The 15,622-nt window shown below is 39.3% G+C and overlaps 1 protein-coding gene across 1 annotated transcript in view; it reads left to right on the top strand.

Annotated features, from left to right (window-relative positions):
• slc38a5b (solute carrier family 38 member 5b) overlaps positions 1–15,622 on the top strand; it is a 22,240-nt gene extending 6,618 nt beyond the window's left edge. Inside the window, exons 3-17 of the mRNA XM_030055861.1 lie at positions 3,362–3,514; positions 3,773–3,842; positions 5,118–5,233; positions 6,837–6,910; positions 7,119–7,211; positions 8,641–8,722; positions 9,227–9,309; positions 10,344–10,402; positions 11,036–11,152; positions 11,413–11,492; positions 12,204–12,304; positions 12,784–12,908; positions 13,545–13,689; positions 13,983–14,086; positions 14,653–15,622. Of these exons, the coding sequence (XP_029911721.1) occupies positions 3,453–3,514; positions 3,773–3,842; positions 5,118–5,233; positions 6,837–6,910; positions 7,119–7,211; positions 8,641–8,722; positions 9,227–9,309; positions 10,344–10,402; positions 11,036–11,152; positions 11,413–11,492; positions 12,204–12,304; positions 12,784–12,908; positions 13,545–13,689; positions 13,983–14,086; positions 14,653–14,757 (1,416 nt within the window). The 5' untranslated portion in view covers positions 3,362–3,452 and the 3' untranslated portion in view covers positions 14,758–15,622. The remainder of the gene's footprint in view (positions 1–3,361; positions 3,515–3,772; positions 3,843–5,117; positions 5,234–6,836; positions 6,911–7,118; positions 7,212–8,640; positions 8,723–9,226; positions 9,310–10,343; positions 10,403–11,035; positions 11,153–11,412; positions 11,493–12,203; positions 12,305–12,783; positions 12,909–13,544; positions 13,690–13,982; positions 14,087–14,652) is intronic.

Below are 15,622 nucleotides of genomic sequence, written 5' to 3'. Positions count from 1 at the left end.
AACATGCCAAGTACAAATAGTACAGCTAGTTTTTCACGTGGCTCTGTTATAAAAGATTATCCAAGGACTAACGCTTTCAGTGGGGATTCGTTCAGAGCAGATAAATATACAAACAGCTGTTGTATTTAGCAAATAGGGAGAGAGAGAAAGAGAGAAGATGGGTGGAGCAAACAAAAAAAGAGACACCTACTCATGACTGCAGAAGCCAATAGTCACATCCCGACTGTTTTGAGCAACAGTCGGGTTATAGGGGGGGAAAAAAAAGGTGAGCCTGTTGAACTGAAACGCTCTCGATATCCCCAAACCTCGCTCTCTGTTCTGTGTGCAGAGAAAAGCCAATGACATTGTGGCAAACAGACCAGTGGTAAACTTTAATCAGCCAGTAGCCAACACAGACATCTATCTAAGGTGGATGACAACACACTGAGACTGTGAAGGAGCAATCAGGCGGTCCAAATTTGCTCCCTGGCTCCATAGGACATAATGTACTTACACGTGTGTGTGTGTGTGTGTGTGTGTGTGTGTGTGTGTGTGTGTGTGGATGGTAATTTGTTGTACTGAACGGTTAACAAGTAAATATGTTGTTGTCCACAAATAGTGCAGCTAGGCGCTCCACGAGCCCATCAGCATCAGTATGCACCCCCCCTCCAGGTTTCCTCAAAATCAAATCAGTGCTGTCTGAGTTTTCACATCACAGATTAATTAAAGATTTAGGCCTTTGATTATCAAACCTCAATTAGGCCAATCAGTGTAATACTCAGCTCTGATATGCATATAGAAACTATTAAAAAGTGCTGTAAGTAAATGCCAGAAGGGATTTCATTTGGGTATTCGACTCCTCAAAACCTGGGATTTCACCCTCTGAACAAAATCAATTTGTTTCTGTTCGTTTCAAATGTTGGGAAGGTTTTTTTTTTTTTTTTTTTTTTTTTTCTCAATTTTCACATTTTTTCTACTAATACTCTTGTAATTTCTTTTCTTTTTTTTTTTAATTCTGGTTATTTATAAATTTTAGCAATGTGCTTTTTTGGGGTAACTTTCCTGATTTTTTAAAATACTTTTTCTTTAATTTTATTTAATATATAGATACAGGTATATAGATAGACAGATATCACTCCATATGCAGCTACTTCTAAATAAAATACAGTATCTCTTGAGTTCTCGTTAGGAAGCACATATATATGTATAACTGTCATGAAGTGCACAGCAGTGTGAAAATGTAAAAGCCTCTGTGTACTGACGATGGTATTGATGAATAGTGTGACAATGAGTGAACAAAATGTCAGTGTCTGAGGAAACAGCTCAGTCATGTTTGTGTTGGCGAGGGGGTGATCGTGGCTCTCAGCTGTTATCAGGCTCACCGTCAGCAGTGAGGCCTACAAGAATGAGATATCCAGCAACTGTTAGGGAGTCGCTGAGCCTTGGCCTTGCTCCAGACCCTGAGCCGCACAGCCACGTAGGCTTCCAAGGGGTTTGAAAAATATTTTGGCCCACCCATACCTAAATACATTCCAAAATATTACACTGCTGACAGCATTAAGACTACCGGGAGGGTCAGGCGGTTCATGCTTTCAAAGTGTTGTGGTCAGTTTTTTATACCGAGTAAAGTACAGGGTAAGACGCGAACACAGAGCGATGGATATCAAGAAACTTTGTAAGATGATGCAAATTATTACCAAAATTCAGTGGATGGAAAAAGTCACACTGTAAGCATCTATTTTGTACTGCGGCCTCAACCAGTTATTGCTGAGATGTTTGTTGATTTATGATTATTTCCATTGGTACTCTCAAGCCAAAAAAGCGAGCACGAGTCAGGGCGTCCTTATGGCTGTGAACTTTGTACCGGTGACACGGGGCTGAGGATAGCTCCTCAACTCTGTTTGGTGTAGTTCACTTTCTCTTGTCACCTGGCTCATCTCTTCATACTGTACACACTTCAATAAAGCAGGAAATGACTCAAAGGTTAACTGCAGAGCCAGATGGATTGGAAAGCAGCTTGGGCTTTTGGTGGTGTTGGTAGAGCCTTGCCTGCTGGATGGAAACATCTGCTCAGATGTATCAAAAAAGTTATGTAAGCTGCAGATAATCCTGTTTGCTTTGCCGATGCTCAGCTAATGTTTACTTGTCTCCGCTTCTCCCTGTTTACAGCAAGTGGGGCCGTTCTTATCACTTGGCATAATAGTGGGATCTTCTCTGTTAATGGTCAGCACTGAGGGCAACAGACTCACTGTGTGTGGCAAGTCGCTTTAACATTGGATAGCTGAGTTTGACTAACCGGACTTAACATTTCAGATCTCAACAACATGTTTATTCATAATTACATTGTTACCAGTCAGATGTTCATTCAAGATATCTATAACATCTTTCTGACTTGTCAAAACAGCAGTTAGAGACACCAGCAATTCAGCTGCAATTCAGTTTTGACTATTAAAAACAGAATATTTCAGATATCCACAATGACATTGTTCCGAAACCAAGTGATATTACTTTTAGTCATTCATGTGTGTTGGGCTTTCAGTTTCAGAGGTCAGCAATTCAGTTGTGCATATCCACATATGAATTGTGGATATCTACAATTAAATTATGACTGGTCATAATTCCAGTTTGAGATATTTACAGTTCAGTTATGACTGATCATAATTCTAGTTTCAGATATCTACAATTGAATCAAGACTAGTCGTAATTCCAGTTTCACATCTATTCAATTAAATTATGACTCATCGTAATTCTGGTTTCAGATATCTACGGCCCCATTTTGACTTGAACTGTCATAAATCCAGCTCAAGATATCCACAACAATTAATCATATCTGAAAAAGTAGAATGTAGATATCTTGAACTGAAGGGAATTAAAGATATCTTGAACTGGAATCATGATGAGTCAGAATTAAATTGCAGATTTCAACAGTTGTAGAAATCCACAATTCACATTGTGGGTATGTACAACTGAATTGTTAATATTTGTAATGAGAAACCCCATACACATGAATGGCAAAAGTGATGTCATTTGTCCAAGGAAGAATGCCATTTTGGATATCTGAACTGTTCTTTTTGACTAGGAAGAACTGAACTACAAATATCTGGAATATAATTGCAGTATATGTTATTGAGGTTCCATAAACGTTGTGTTGATTAGGTAAACTGGACCAAAACAACTGCTTGTCCCACCACTAATGCATGACAGCACTAATGATTCAGTGAAAAGTCACAGGAGCAAATTATCCAGCAACATCTAAACAGTTCAAGTATTTAAAGATGAGCAAGGAATGCAGACACATGACCGACTGTATAAACTGACCTGAAAACACGTTTTGAGAAACATTTGAAAAGCTCCTTTATCCTTTTTGTTTCTTCTTTTTCAGATTCCATCGCTCCATATCCTTAGATTCCTTTAATATTCCTTTCAGTCTGAAGAAATAAGAGCACCGGTATCAGTCACTGTCTGTCATAAGAATGGAAATGCAGAAGCAATCAAACGGTAACCACCACGGTGACTTTGCCCATCTGGAAGGAGGGTACGTTTCCTATTAGTTTCCTTTGTGGTTGTGTGAATTTATGCAAAATGAAGTATGTTCATGTGTTTTCAATTTAATGCCATTTCTAATAGTTTCTCTTGTCAAATGCTGAAATGGAGCCAGTATCATATATCACGACAAAGTATGACTCTTAAGAGAAGCCAATGTTATTTTAGGCTTGATTTACTCAATGTGAAATTATTTTCCCGAACTGCAGAGCTGCAGTGTTTACTTTTTTATTTTTGATGGATATTGCAGAGTCAAACCAGAGGGAGAAAAGTTCCTACCACAGAAGAGCAATGGGACAAAGACACCACAGTTCACAGATGTGAGTATGTGAAGCTGACTTTGGCATTTATACATAAACCTAACTGCATGTAATGGAATCAGGTCCCGCAGTAATTGCCAGGAACTGGGTCAACTACATGCAAGCATAGTGTTGAAAGATAGTTTTATTGGTAATTCATCATAAGAATTCTGTCAGTTTTTTGGAGCTTTGGTCTGGTCAGGCTTGAGCCCTTTTAAAGCTATATCCTTACGGCCCAATTTAGCATCATGGACCAAGAATTATTGTATTGCACAGGGACCGAGAATCAGTTACATAATGAAAACCAGCAGATGGTCCGCTCTGAAGACAACATGCCAGTACATATTACAGACATTATTATTTTACTTTTTAATGGGGCGGTCAGCTCTGCTGCTGGTCCCTCTTGGCTTTCTTGGGAGGTGGCTAGGTCCTACAAGCCAAGCAGCCCATTGATTTTATATTTGTTCTTTATACCTTTCTTTCTTCCTTTCCTCTGATTAAAATTACATTCCTATGAACAAAAATGCACAGATGTCCGAAAACACCCATACTGCAGAGTGGAGTCCTCCTGATTGTGGTGCGATGGAAATGGTCCAAAGTTTAAAATGTCAAACGTTCAATAAATAGCAGCCATATGTGCTGCAGGTGAGCAAGTGTCTGAGAATGTGGGCCCATCTGAGAGGAATCTTTTGGGTGTTGCTATCTAATAGAAATCTAGAATAATTTCCAAATTCAATGGTGTTTTGTGAATTGTCACACTAAAAATGACTGTCTACCCACTAATGCTGCAAGCATTATCAGTTTATGCCAGGCAATTTTATCTCCCTTGGTCAGTGCTCGCTACAAAACCACAGAGAACAAGTCCATGTGTTTGACAGTGACATCTAGTAGTACACACTCAGCTTCACGCCCCAAACTACAGGCCGCCCTTTCTAAACTACTGAACTCACAGCAGCAGCTGCCTGCAATCAATTTATTCCTCTTCCAAAAACATAAGCGATTCAAATCTCATCCCATGTTGAGAGGTGCTGATTAATTTTCTGTTGGATATTTTATGATCAAATGACAAAAAAAAAAAAAAAAAAAAAAAAACATTTTATACAGCATTTTCAATTTAAAAAATGTAGCTGGCAATCAATAAAGCATGTATGACTGTAAAGAGCACTGTACACTCAGAACAAATCATTTCAGTCACTGTAAATGAAGCATGTGTGGTTTTCAAATTTCATCTCAAAAAAGTGAATTTGGAATGAGCATATCTTAAAAAATGATCTTCCGATTTTGTGTCCTTGGCAGTTTGAGGGTAAAACCTCATTTGGGATGTCCGTCTTTAACTTGAGCAATGCGATCATGGGCAGTGGCATTCTGGGTCTGTCATACGCCATGTCAAACACCGGCATCGTCCTTTTCCTGTGAGTATCAGCGAGCTAGCACACACACACACGTGTACAGTCCGCCAAGCAAACATATGATGCAGACAGAGGAAAATAGGCAGATACCCACCCACACACACCCACAAACACACCCCCCCCATACATACAGACACACACTCACACACACACGTGTCCTGTACCTCAACGATTCATGGAAAGGACAGTAGACAAGTGAGTACATTCACTGCCATCAAGTTAAATATTACACAACATTTGACGAGGAAAACTTGGCAATATTTGCTCCTTTTTGCTCCTTTTTTGGTCAAAATATCACAGGTCATTTTAGTCCGTTGAAATCCACGTGCACTTGTTAACTTTGTCAACATGGTGCACAGCTCTCTTTTTTCTGTTTGAATTTTATTGTCTAGTCATGTTGTTAATTATTTTATTTTCATATTGGTCTGACTTTATTCCCTCTTAAATTCCATGAAGCTTCTTTCATATTTCTGTTTTTCCTTTCATCGTGAAGCACTATGTCACCCTGGTTTAAAAGGTGCTATGAATAAAGATTTACTTACTTATTTGAGATCAACTTACTTTAAAAAAAAAAAAAAATCACTCTGAAGAAGAAAAATAGATCAATCTGATGCCATTTTTAGGAGATGTCTAAGTTGACTGGTGGCATTCTGTATTACCCCACTTGTGTGAGTCTTAGCACCTGCAATTCATCCCAAATAAGTTTTGAAGAAGTAAATATACTGTAGCGCCCATTATGGCCTCATCTATTTAAGGTATGGTCGGTGCGCTGGTCCGGTCGTAAGTTATAATTAAATTACATGCCGGTGGCTTGTACCTTAATGCATCTTGATAAGCACGTGTATGAATGATTGCACATGTCGGATGCACAATATGAATCCTTTCTATTCAAGGAAAGGGCCCCAGAGAGTCAGGGTCACATTCAGCTGCAGGACAGCACAGGGCAAGCTGGGTAGGATTCAGGGTCTTGCTCAAAGACACTTGAGCAGGCAAGTGCTGAAGTGGATTCAGGTCCTGCAATCACCTATATTTACCTTAAAAAGAAATGTCAGTATTAAAGACATAAGTACAGAACATGATGTTAAGCTGACTTTGAATTCTCCTTGAAAAGCTGTGAAAAATTATAACTGACATCAAAGGAGGGAAAAAATATGAGAAATAGAAAATAACTTTGATGTACAGTATGATTTTTTTTTTTTTTTTTTTGTGCTTTTATTCCACATTTGCATTTTCAATTGTCAAGAGTTCAGATATTGCCAAGTGATTGTGATTTTCTCCCTTAAAGAAATACTCCAACATTTGGGGGAAAATCCTCTTTTCCTGACTCACCCAGACTGAGACAAGGCTAACGACTCCTATAGACCTCAAGTCTTTATGCTAAGCTATTATGAAATGCTACCCATAGGAACTGAGCCACTGGACGTACAGAAGTGAAAATAGTGTCGAATGGTATTTTGTCTCAGTCTGGGTGAGTTGGAATAGGGTATTCCTCTAAGAAGGTGCTCTGCGATGATACATACAGTATAACTGCAAAAGAACAGATTCAAATAAAGGCATTTATTGCACTGATGTGCCAAAAGTGTCCAAACTGTCCTGTCTCCCATAGGATCCTGCTGACGTGTATCGCCTGCCTGTCCAGTTACTCTATTCACTTATTGCTGCGCAGTGCTGGAATTGTGGGTAAGGCGTCTGCAACAAGTAATACACACCATGCCTTATACCAAACAGTTTAGGTTTCCACATTAATGTGAAATGGACAAAAAAACAACGATAATGCGCAACATGGATATGATATGGGTTCACATCACAGATAGCTTTTCCTCTTGTATTGATGATGAATGCCCAGTGCCAGTTCACTGAAACTGTTCTGTGTTATTGGTGTGTTCAGGTATCCGTGCCTATGAACAGCTGGGGCTGCGTGCCTTTGGACATCCAGGAAAGATCCTGGCGGCTGTCATTATAACTCTACATAACATTGGTGGTAAGACCCTGTAGTCTGAAGGTGGTGTCTTGCTTGTTATTGGTGCTCAGAGACATTCTAGGGTTGTAGTACTCCTGCTATAGCACTTAAAATGCATTCCTTTCTAGCTGATTATTGGCTAAAATAGCACATATTTCACTTTTATGTCCATACTACAGTGACGGGCAGAGGTTTATGGTTTCATCCAGACTGAGGGATAGTCTTGAACAGCTAGGGACCAGCGAAACACACAAAGCAGAAACTTGGCGGTCTTCTGCATTTCAGGGACAGACAACAATAATTTCAGTGTTATCAAAGATACAGCTTCAATGTACTTTCAGAACAGAATGAACCCCTTACTTCACTCTCATCATTGTCTTGGCATATGGATCCCACCGTAAACCCCAACCCCAGAAAAAGTTCTTCCAGAGATTAGAGCAGAATGGAAATTCTAATATCCTAATATCCTAATATCCTAATATCCTAATATCCTAAATAAAAGGCAACAAAGAGGTGGCTGCACTACAACTGAATAACTCCTTTGATTTGATTGTGTGAGGAGTTGAGGGTGGTGAGATCCACACACCAAGACAATGAGGAGCTTGAAGTAAGTCTGCATTCTGTTCTGAAACTACCTTAAAACTATAACTTAGATGACACTGAAACTGGTTTGCCACATGTACATGAAATGCAGAACACTGTAGACCATTCGGATCACTTTTTCTATTTGACTACACAGACTTGCCTTCTTTGTCAGCTGATGTCGAAGGAAGTGTAAATGGAGAAAAACACCAGCAGGTCAAGTGGGATCCACAAATTTTCCTCTACGTGAATATTAGTGCAGAGAAGCAAACATTTATGTTACACCATGTCTATAATTAAACTTTGTGTGACATGATGAATGACTCCTGGTTTGGTGAATCAAACACTTGTTTACTTGAACTTATTTTGACAACCAAGTGCTCCTCCCACTAAGTAATTTAAAAAATGGTATTAAAATAGTGCAGTGCAGTGAAATCGTTGGTATTGGTATCAGCAATCCTATTACACTCTCACAGAAACATTTTAGTCATTCTGTGACATGGAGCAGTAAAAGTACTACTTATTTCTTTTCTTTTCTTTTCTTTTCTTTTTACCAAGCTAAAATCTGTATATTTGGCTGGGATTCAGGCTCACTTCAGCGGTCATGTTTATAAGTTGGAGAATTTTAAAAGTCATTGCATTGCAATGCTTTGCAGGAAAAAAGGCAAAACGGGACAATGCACCAAAAGGGCTCTCACAAAAATTCAAGCTCCATTTAATACTGACTGTGTACATGTCATTACATCTTAAGTAATGAGTACAAAACATCAGAGCTCTGTTTAAGTTGCTCTTAATTCTGAAGCTCAGCGTTCCTCTCTTACAAACAAACCGTGTTTGCTCAAGCCATTTATCTTTTCCTCTTCCCCAGCCATGTCCAGTTACCTCTTCATTGTGAAATACGAGTTACCACTGGTCATCCAAGCCTTTCTTGGCCAGACATCAACCTCTGAGTGAGTATTGTAGCCACCTGGAGATCAGTCTACAATCAAATGTGCTCAATTGTAAGATGCAGTTATTTCCTAAATTGAGTCATAATATTATTTTACCACCTATTGCACCTGTTTCCCCCTGGTTCAGTGCTCTCAGAGCCAAGAACCATCTGAATGTGAATCAAAGAGGAATTCTTCAACAAACAGTGCAGTTTTGACTCTCTACCCATCAGATGGAAATGGCAAAACTAATTTAACAAACACATTCAAATACATATTTTGATGGAACCACTGCTTTGGACTTGATGTTCCAGGATTTGTGTCAACATGATAAAACCAAAAAGTTGAATGTGAATGCTGGCTTCTCTATAATTATTTAGTTTGTAGTTGTTTTTTTCCAGAGTCCACCACTAGGCCCTGGATTCACACCCACAACTTTGAAAAACAATGCTTCCAACCATTTTTTCAAAAAGTAAAGTATGTGCATGTTCAGTGTCTGATTTTTGTTTGTTTTTTTGCCCCTAGGGATTGGTTCATGAACGGAAACTACCTCATTATCATCGTCAGTGTCTGCATCATCCTGCCCCTGGCGCTTATGAAACACCTGGGTATGTCACTCACCAATAACCGCTGGGTCAGATTTGATGAACCGTTGGGAAATGGTGTTTTTACACTGCTGCCCAGCATCTGCATAACAAACTGGCGTACCACAGTGCCACCAACAGGCCAAAATCTCCCCAAGCTCCAAGCAACAATCAGCAAAAACAGAGCAACAGCTGATCATATTCGACATCATGTTCACACTCCTCGCTGCTGGTCTTCCTCTGCATTCAGAATATATCAGAATAAATGGAATTTTGTTGTATCAGCAGGAAAAAGAATTCATGGTTAACGCTGTAAACACTCACATCCAAAATTATTTGTATTTATGAAACTCCAAGTCCACCACAACCAAAAGACAGCATTTAATGCTTACTTTTAGTAAGGAGGGTTGATTGCATAAGAGTGAAAATAACAGATCATTTTGACATTTGGCTGTAAATATCAGTGGATTCTTTGCTGCTTGTGTTGAGACACTTCCACAATTCGGGCCTCTCAAGTGGGGGATAGTGTGAAGCCCTCAAAATCCCTTGTTATTGCCACTAAGATGTTGATGTGAACAGCTTTAGTGAGTCAGAATAGCCAATTAGTATTTACGGGAAATCCACTCTTTCATGAATTTGACATTAGACTACTTAAGTTCTCTATTCCCTCACAATGCTAGTTAAAATAACAAACCTGATACCACAATACACTCAAGTTTCCGGCCGTGGATGATTGGAAAATCAGCAGGCCTCGCTGCAGAGTGAGCGTTTTTGTGTTAAAAAGGCATTCTTTTATGACTTCTCGGTTTTGACTGAGATTCCCTTTGGACTGTGTTGGAGAGCTGCGCTTCCTGCAAACAGAGAAGTACATAGCTCAAAGCAGCTCAACCGTGAATCAGTACGCACATCAGTCCTTTCATCTGAGTCTACTGATGGCGAAAACTATGAAAACAAAGTCCGGGGTGAAAATAGCTGCAATAATACCTTCACAGCTCTCTTAAATATATTTGTCCGCTGCTTGGTGTTGTGTCTGAGGATATCTGGCTTGCTTATTGCAGGGTATCTTGGCTACACCAGCGGCTTCTCCCTCACCTGTATGGTCTTCTTCCTCTCCTCGGTGAGTCAGTGACACTGCGTCTGTATGATGCTAGAGAGAGAAAAAAACACCAAGATATGGAAGTTATGGAACATAGTAACTTATACATTGCCATACCGTATGTATGTAGGTTTAGATACAAAATGAATAATATATTTGTATATTTCATTTCAATAACCCTGGGGTATATCAGTGAGCTCTAGCCATGCCTGTTGCATTATTAGTCAAAAATGAACACAATGTTGCAGACAAGGAGCAGATCACTCCAAATTGCACTTTTTACATTTGCATTTCTTAGCCCTTGGCCCTGGGCTTCAGGCTATAGTAAGCCCAGATTAGTCTTGACTCACACTCATATGTACTCGAATTTTGTTTTGATTGGACAACAATCACTTTGATTTAACTTCGATTTACGTTGCAAGTCCATTTTGGGCAAAATACCCTTTCTCCAACATGTGACAGGGGCTATTGAAATTCTGTCATTAGCAACTCAACTGACATGTGAGCATGTACACAGTTGTATTTTTAAAATTTTATTTCATGGTGAACTGGTCCTTTAAGTTAGCTGGAGGTGAGTTTCACCTGTTAGCTGATGTATGTTGTGATACTTCTAACACCTATTTTTCCATTTCCTTTACCTCCCTCTACGTAAAGGTCATCTACAAAAGATTCAACATCGCTTGCCCCCTGGAGGCATTTGGCAACTTCTCTGTTAACAGCACCATCCCAGAGGACACATGCACGGCCAAATTCTTCACCATAAACCAAGAGGTAAGGCATTGCTACAAAAAAATACCATTCAAACTTGAATGATTCATTCATCATCATCCCCGGTTTAAGCACAGAAGAGTTCTGACCACATATGGTCCGAGGCTATTTGTGGTTGGCTCATATTTCCTGGGGCACCCTGTTCTGATCACATGACCGACTGGGTGGCCATGTGAATTGAGGACGTCATGTGTTTCCTGCAGCATGACTTGACCCCACGTGCATGCCAACCATGTTTAGTTATCATTTTGCGTGCTTTGCAGACGGCATACACCATCCCCATCTTGGCATTTGCTTTTGTGTGTCACCCGGAAGTGCTTCCCATCTACACTGAATTGCGCAAGTAAGATGAAGAGAAGAGTTCTTTCTCTTTGAAATTCATGCATTACCTCACCACATAACAGCATCAATGAAAATTTCAGGTGAAAACAAATCATGCAAGTTTATTAAGAATTTATTCAATAGTGTATCTTTGCAGTCACATTATTATTTTACTGTGAATATTCAATAAAAAATCCATGCAACCCATGTAGTCTTCAATTTATAGTCTGAGATGATTGGAGTGCAAAATTTAACTGAAAAGCAAAAAGACTCAACTGACCCTTCATCTGAATGGTTCTTTTTGTAAAAGTCCTACTTTGGTTGCAAACAGGAATGTATTTAATAAATGTAGTATAACCTTTAATTTTGTTATAAGTCCACAAGTGATGCACCAAATCATGACAACACCCCATGAAATAAGGATTTTAAGTTACTAAAGCATGAATATAAAGTCCTGTTTAGGTCAGTCTTATCCAGATGAATGCCAGTTGGCAGAATGTATGAATGACTAACAGATCAGGTATAAAAAAATTTAACATGTTACACACCTCTGGCCTACAACAGTATATTTTCTCAGGTTTTCCATTAGTTAAAACACAATCTCTCATCCTTGACAAAAAGAGTAAAGATGAAATAGTTTGATGTGTCCTTTGTCTTTTGATAAACAAGCATAGCAATAACCATTCCTCTCTCTCAATGTTGTGTATATTCTGCTGTTTTTTCCCTCCTAAAGCCCAACCAAAAGGAGAATGCAGAACATTGGCAACCTCTCCATCCTCGGCATGTTCGTCATGTACCTCCTCACAGCCATCTTTGGTTATTTCACCTTCTACGGTAACATTGCCCACCTCAATCAGCACCCGTTCAGTTTACAGTGAAAATTAGTGTGCATGGCTTGTGTACCTCTGTGTGTTTGGTTATGTACTCGCTCTCATTTGTGTTCTTTCCTTCTATTATTACAAGAACAGGTTTGAGTAGTGGATCTTTGCAGTGGCAACATTTTAGACAACTGAAGTAATTTTGCTGGTCCTCACTTTTGTAACAGGCCACGCTAGGACTAGGGTTTTAATTTAGGATTGTTATTAGAGTCGGGGTTAAATTTGGATTAGGGTAAGAGTTAACTATAAAGATTCTAGGGATGAGATTGGAATTATGATTCATTTTAAGTTATGGAAATGGTTAAAGTTCAGCATGTTGGGAGGAAGTTTAATGGTTAGGGAATGAATGCATTTAAGGAAACTCCTCACAAGTGTGATAAAACAAATGTGTGTGTGTATGTGTGTGTGTGTGTGTGTGTGTGTGTGTGTGTGCAGAGAACACTGAGGCAGAGCTCCTCCACACCTACAGTAAGGTGGACCCTCTGGACACTCTGATCCTGTGTGTTCGTCTGGCTGTGCTGGTGGCCGTCACCCTGACTGTACCAGTGGTCCTGTTTCCTGTAAGAACACACTTTTGGACTACAATACCAATCTTTTACTAATCAACATAAAGGTACCCAGTGTAGTTTTCCCTGTAAACGCACTAAATGCTAAATGTTAAATGCATTTCCTATCTCAAAAGACAATTGCAAAGCTTTTAAGTTTTTGATTTTAAGTTTTTTTTAAGTTTTTGATTTAAATAATGCAACTTTTATTAAAAGTTGCATTATTTAAATCAACATATGCTCATAAGATGCTGGAGGTATATTATGCAACCATAAAAGAGGACATTTTTTGGGCACTATAGCGCCACCAATGAACACAAACTACATTGGGTACCGATAAAGGAACAGTACACCTCAAACTGAAAATTCACTGAAGTTGGTAAGACCACCTTGTTCTATCTCAGTCTTTTAACAAACTGTTAGAGTTAACACAAAAGCATGAAAGTATCAATCCGTTTTGGACAAGCAGGTCATGAAGCATAGCCCATATTAGTTCTTTAAAGAGGCTCTACTATCTTCCCTTGCATATGTGAAACAGCAAAGAAATGAACTTGCTTTAATAGCTGATGCATTACATTACCCTGTTTTCGCCTTTAATTGACCTCATATTCCATTCGTGTCAGCATATCCCTCATGCTGTGTTCCCTTCAGATTCGACGTGCACTTCTCCAGCTCCTGTTCCCAGAGAAGCCCTTCCACTGGATCCGTCACATCGCCATTGCTGTGTGTCTGCTCTTCGCCGTCAATCTACTCGTCATCCTCGTTCCCAACATTCGAGACATCTTTGGCATTATTGGTAGGAAATCTGCATTCTAAATACATAAGTAGAACTGCAGTAAATGCTACTGTACATCTTAAATAATGACATACAAATGTACATCAGAAGTTTGAAGTAGGGGAATTGAAATTGAACTGCAAGAGAAAAATGTACAGTAACACAAAACAATAGTCAGCAAAACTGCACTTAATACAACTAATGTCAGTTTAACTGTTTTATCTTGCTTTGTATTTTCCCTTTAAAAGGTAAACTGGGCATAGCATTTGGGTTTCTTCCTAAAATGGTGTATTTTGACTCCTCCATGTTTCCAGGGGCGACCACTGCTCCCAGTCTGATCTTCATCCTTCCTGGTCTCTTCTACATCCGCATCGTTCCTAAGGACCAAGAGCCAATGAGTTCACGACCAAAGGTCCAGGTGGGTCAACATCTCTCCCAGACACTGTAACCTCCAGAGGATGAGCTGGGATGCTTTTTTCCTTAAGTGATTTGAGTTCTGTTTGAGGCCCAAAATAAACTGCAGTGAGGCAGGCTCTTCTGAAACACTGCAAACACTGTTCAGATTGTTACAGGATTTCAGGTCTTTTCAGTGTGTTAAAAAATGTTCACAATGTAAATATTTGTAAAAACTGAACCCATTTTTCACACATACTTTAAGTCAAACTCTTTAAAGGTTAATGAAGCCAAGCAGAAAACCTACATTTTACTGACATCTAGTGGTTGAAATTTCTTAACTTGCTGCAGTGACATAAATTTGCATCATTTGGCAGTCGTACATCACTGTTAGGTGTGGACAAAGAATAATTTCAACCCATAGAGACCAGTGCAAAAACGATCCTTTGCCATGAGAAATTTAGAACAAAAAAATTTAAAACAAATGCATGTAAATAAACTATACCAAATTGGAATAAAGAATATATGTTAAAGTAAGGATCAAGTTAGACAGTTTCCATTTTTAACATCTGTTCTTTGGTGTATTTTCAGGCTGCTTGTTTCACAGCTTTGGGCTTCATATTCATGACCATGAGCCTGACATTCATTGTGCTCGACTGGATGAGTGGAGTGAAACGAAGCGGCGGCGGCCACTAAAGCACATCCCGAAGCCGAACAGCAAGGACAGCCCACCGCTGTGCCCCTTTTCCTCTCCTCTGAATGGAGAACAAGATTCAACTCCTGCTGGAAGGCTATGGATTATCAAGGGGCACTGCGAAGACCGTTTTCACACCCGTTCAAATCAAAAGGACACTGTACTCTTCCATGGAAGCAGGCCAGAGTCTAAGAAGAACCCAGTGGTGTCCCATCCTCCCGGGATGATCGATCACACGTTGTGTTCCTCTCTTATGCCTGAAGAGTCGAGGAACATGCTGACCATGGAAGCCCCTGAACCACTAAATGCTATTTGCCTACAAAGAATGGAAGCTGAATCTCGGTTATGTTGTGAATAATAAGAGCAATATAAGAAGCAAAGTCATCCAATTGCCTCGATGCAAAAAAATTGATTGTTGATTATTGTTAGGTTTTGTTGGGGAAAACTTGTATTAGTATGCGCTTTGTGAAAACGTTATTCCAAAAAATATATTTCTCATCATGATATTTCACATTCTGTAAATTAGTGTTGCCCAGGGAGCCATGCTAAGTTGCTGAACAAGATGTGTTTACATAATTCCCTTTAATTGATGATAAATTAATGGCCTTTTCTCATTGGCACTTGAAAACAATTACAAAACAATGAGAAGAAAATCACTGAGATATTTTCTGAGCGTTTTATTTATATTCTCTCATATTGCTTGAATGCGGGATAATAATGTTTTATAGGCAGTAATGGTGCAGTGAGCCTGTTTGTACAGCAGTACAATGATGATTGCTGTGCTTTATCAGGCTCACAAATGGATTTTTAGTTCTCTTTTTGTTACATTAGTGTTTAAATTAATTCTGCATGACAGTATTTGGTAAA

This window comes from Myripristis murdjan, chromosome 7 (genome assembly GCF_902150065.1).
Source record: "Myripristis murdjan chromosome 7, fMyrMur1.1, whole genome shotgun sequence".
NCBI classification, from domain to species: domain Eukaryota; kingdom Metazoa; phylum Chordata; class Actinopteri; order Holocentriformes; family Holocentridae; genus Myripristis; species Myripristis murdjan.
This window is presented reverse-complemented; position numbering and strand designations above follow the sequence as displayed.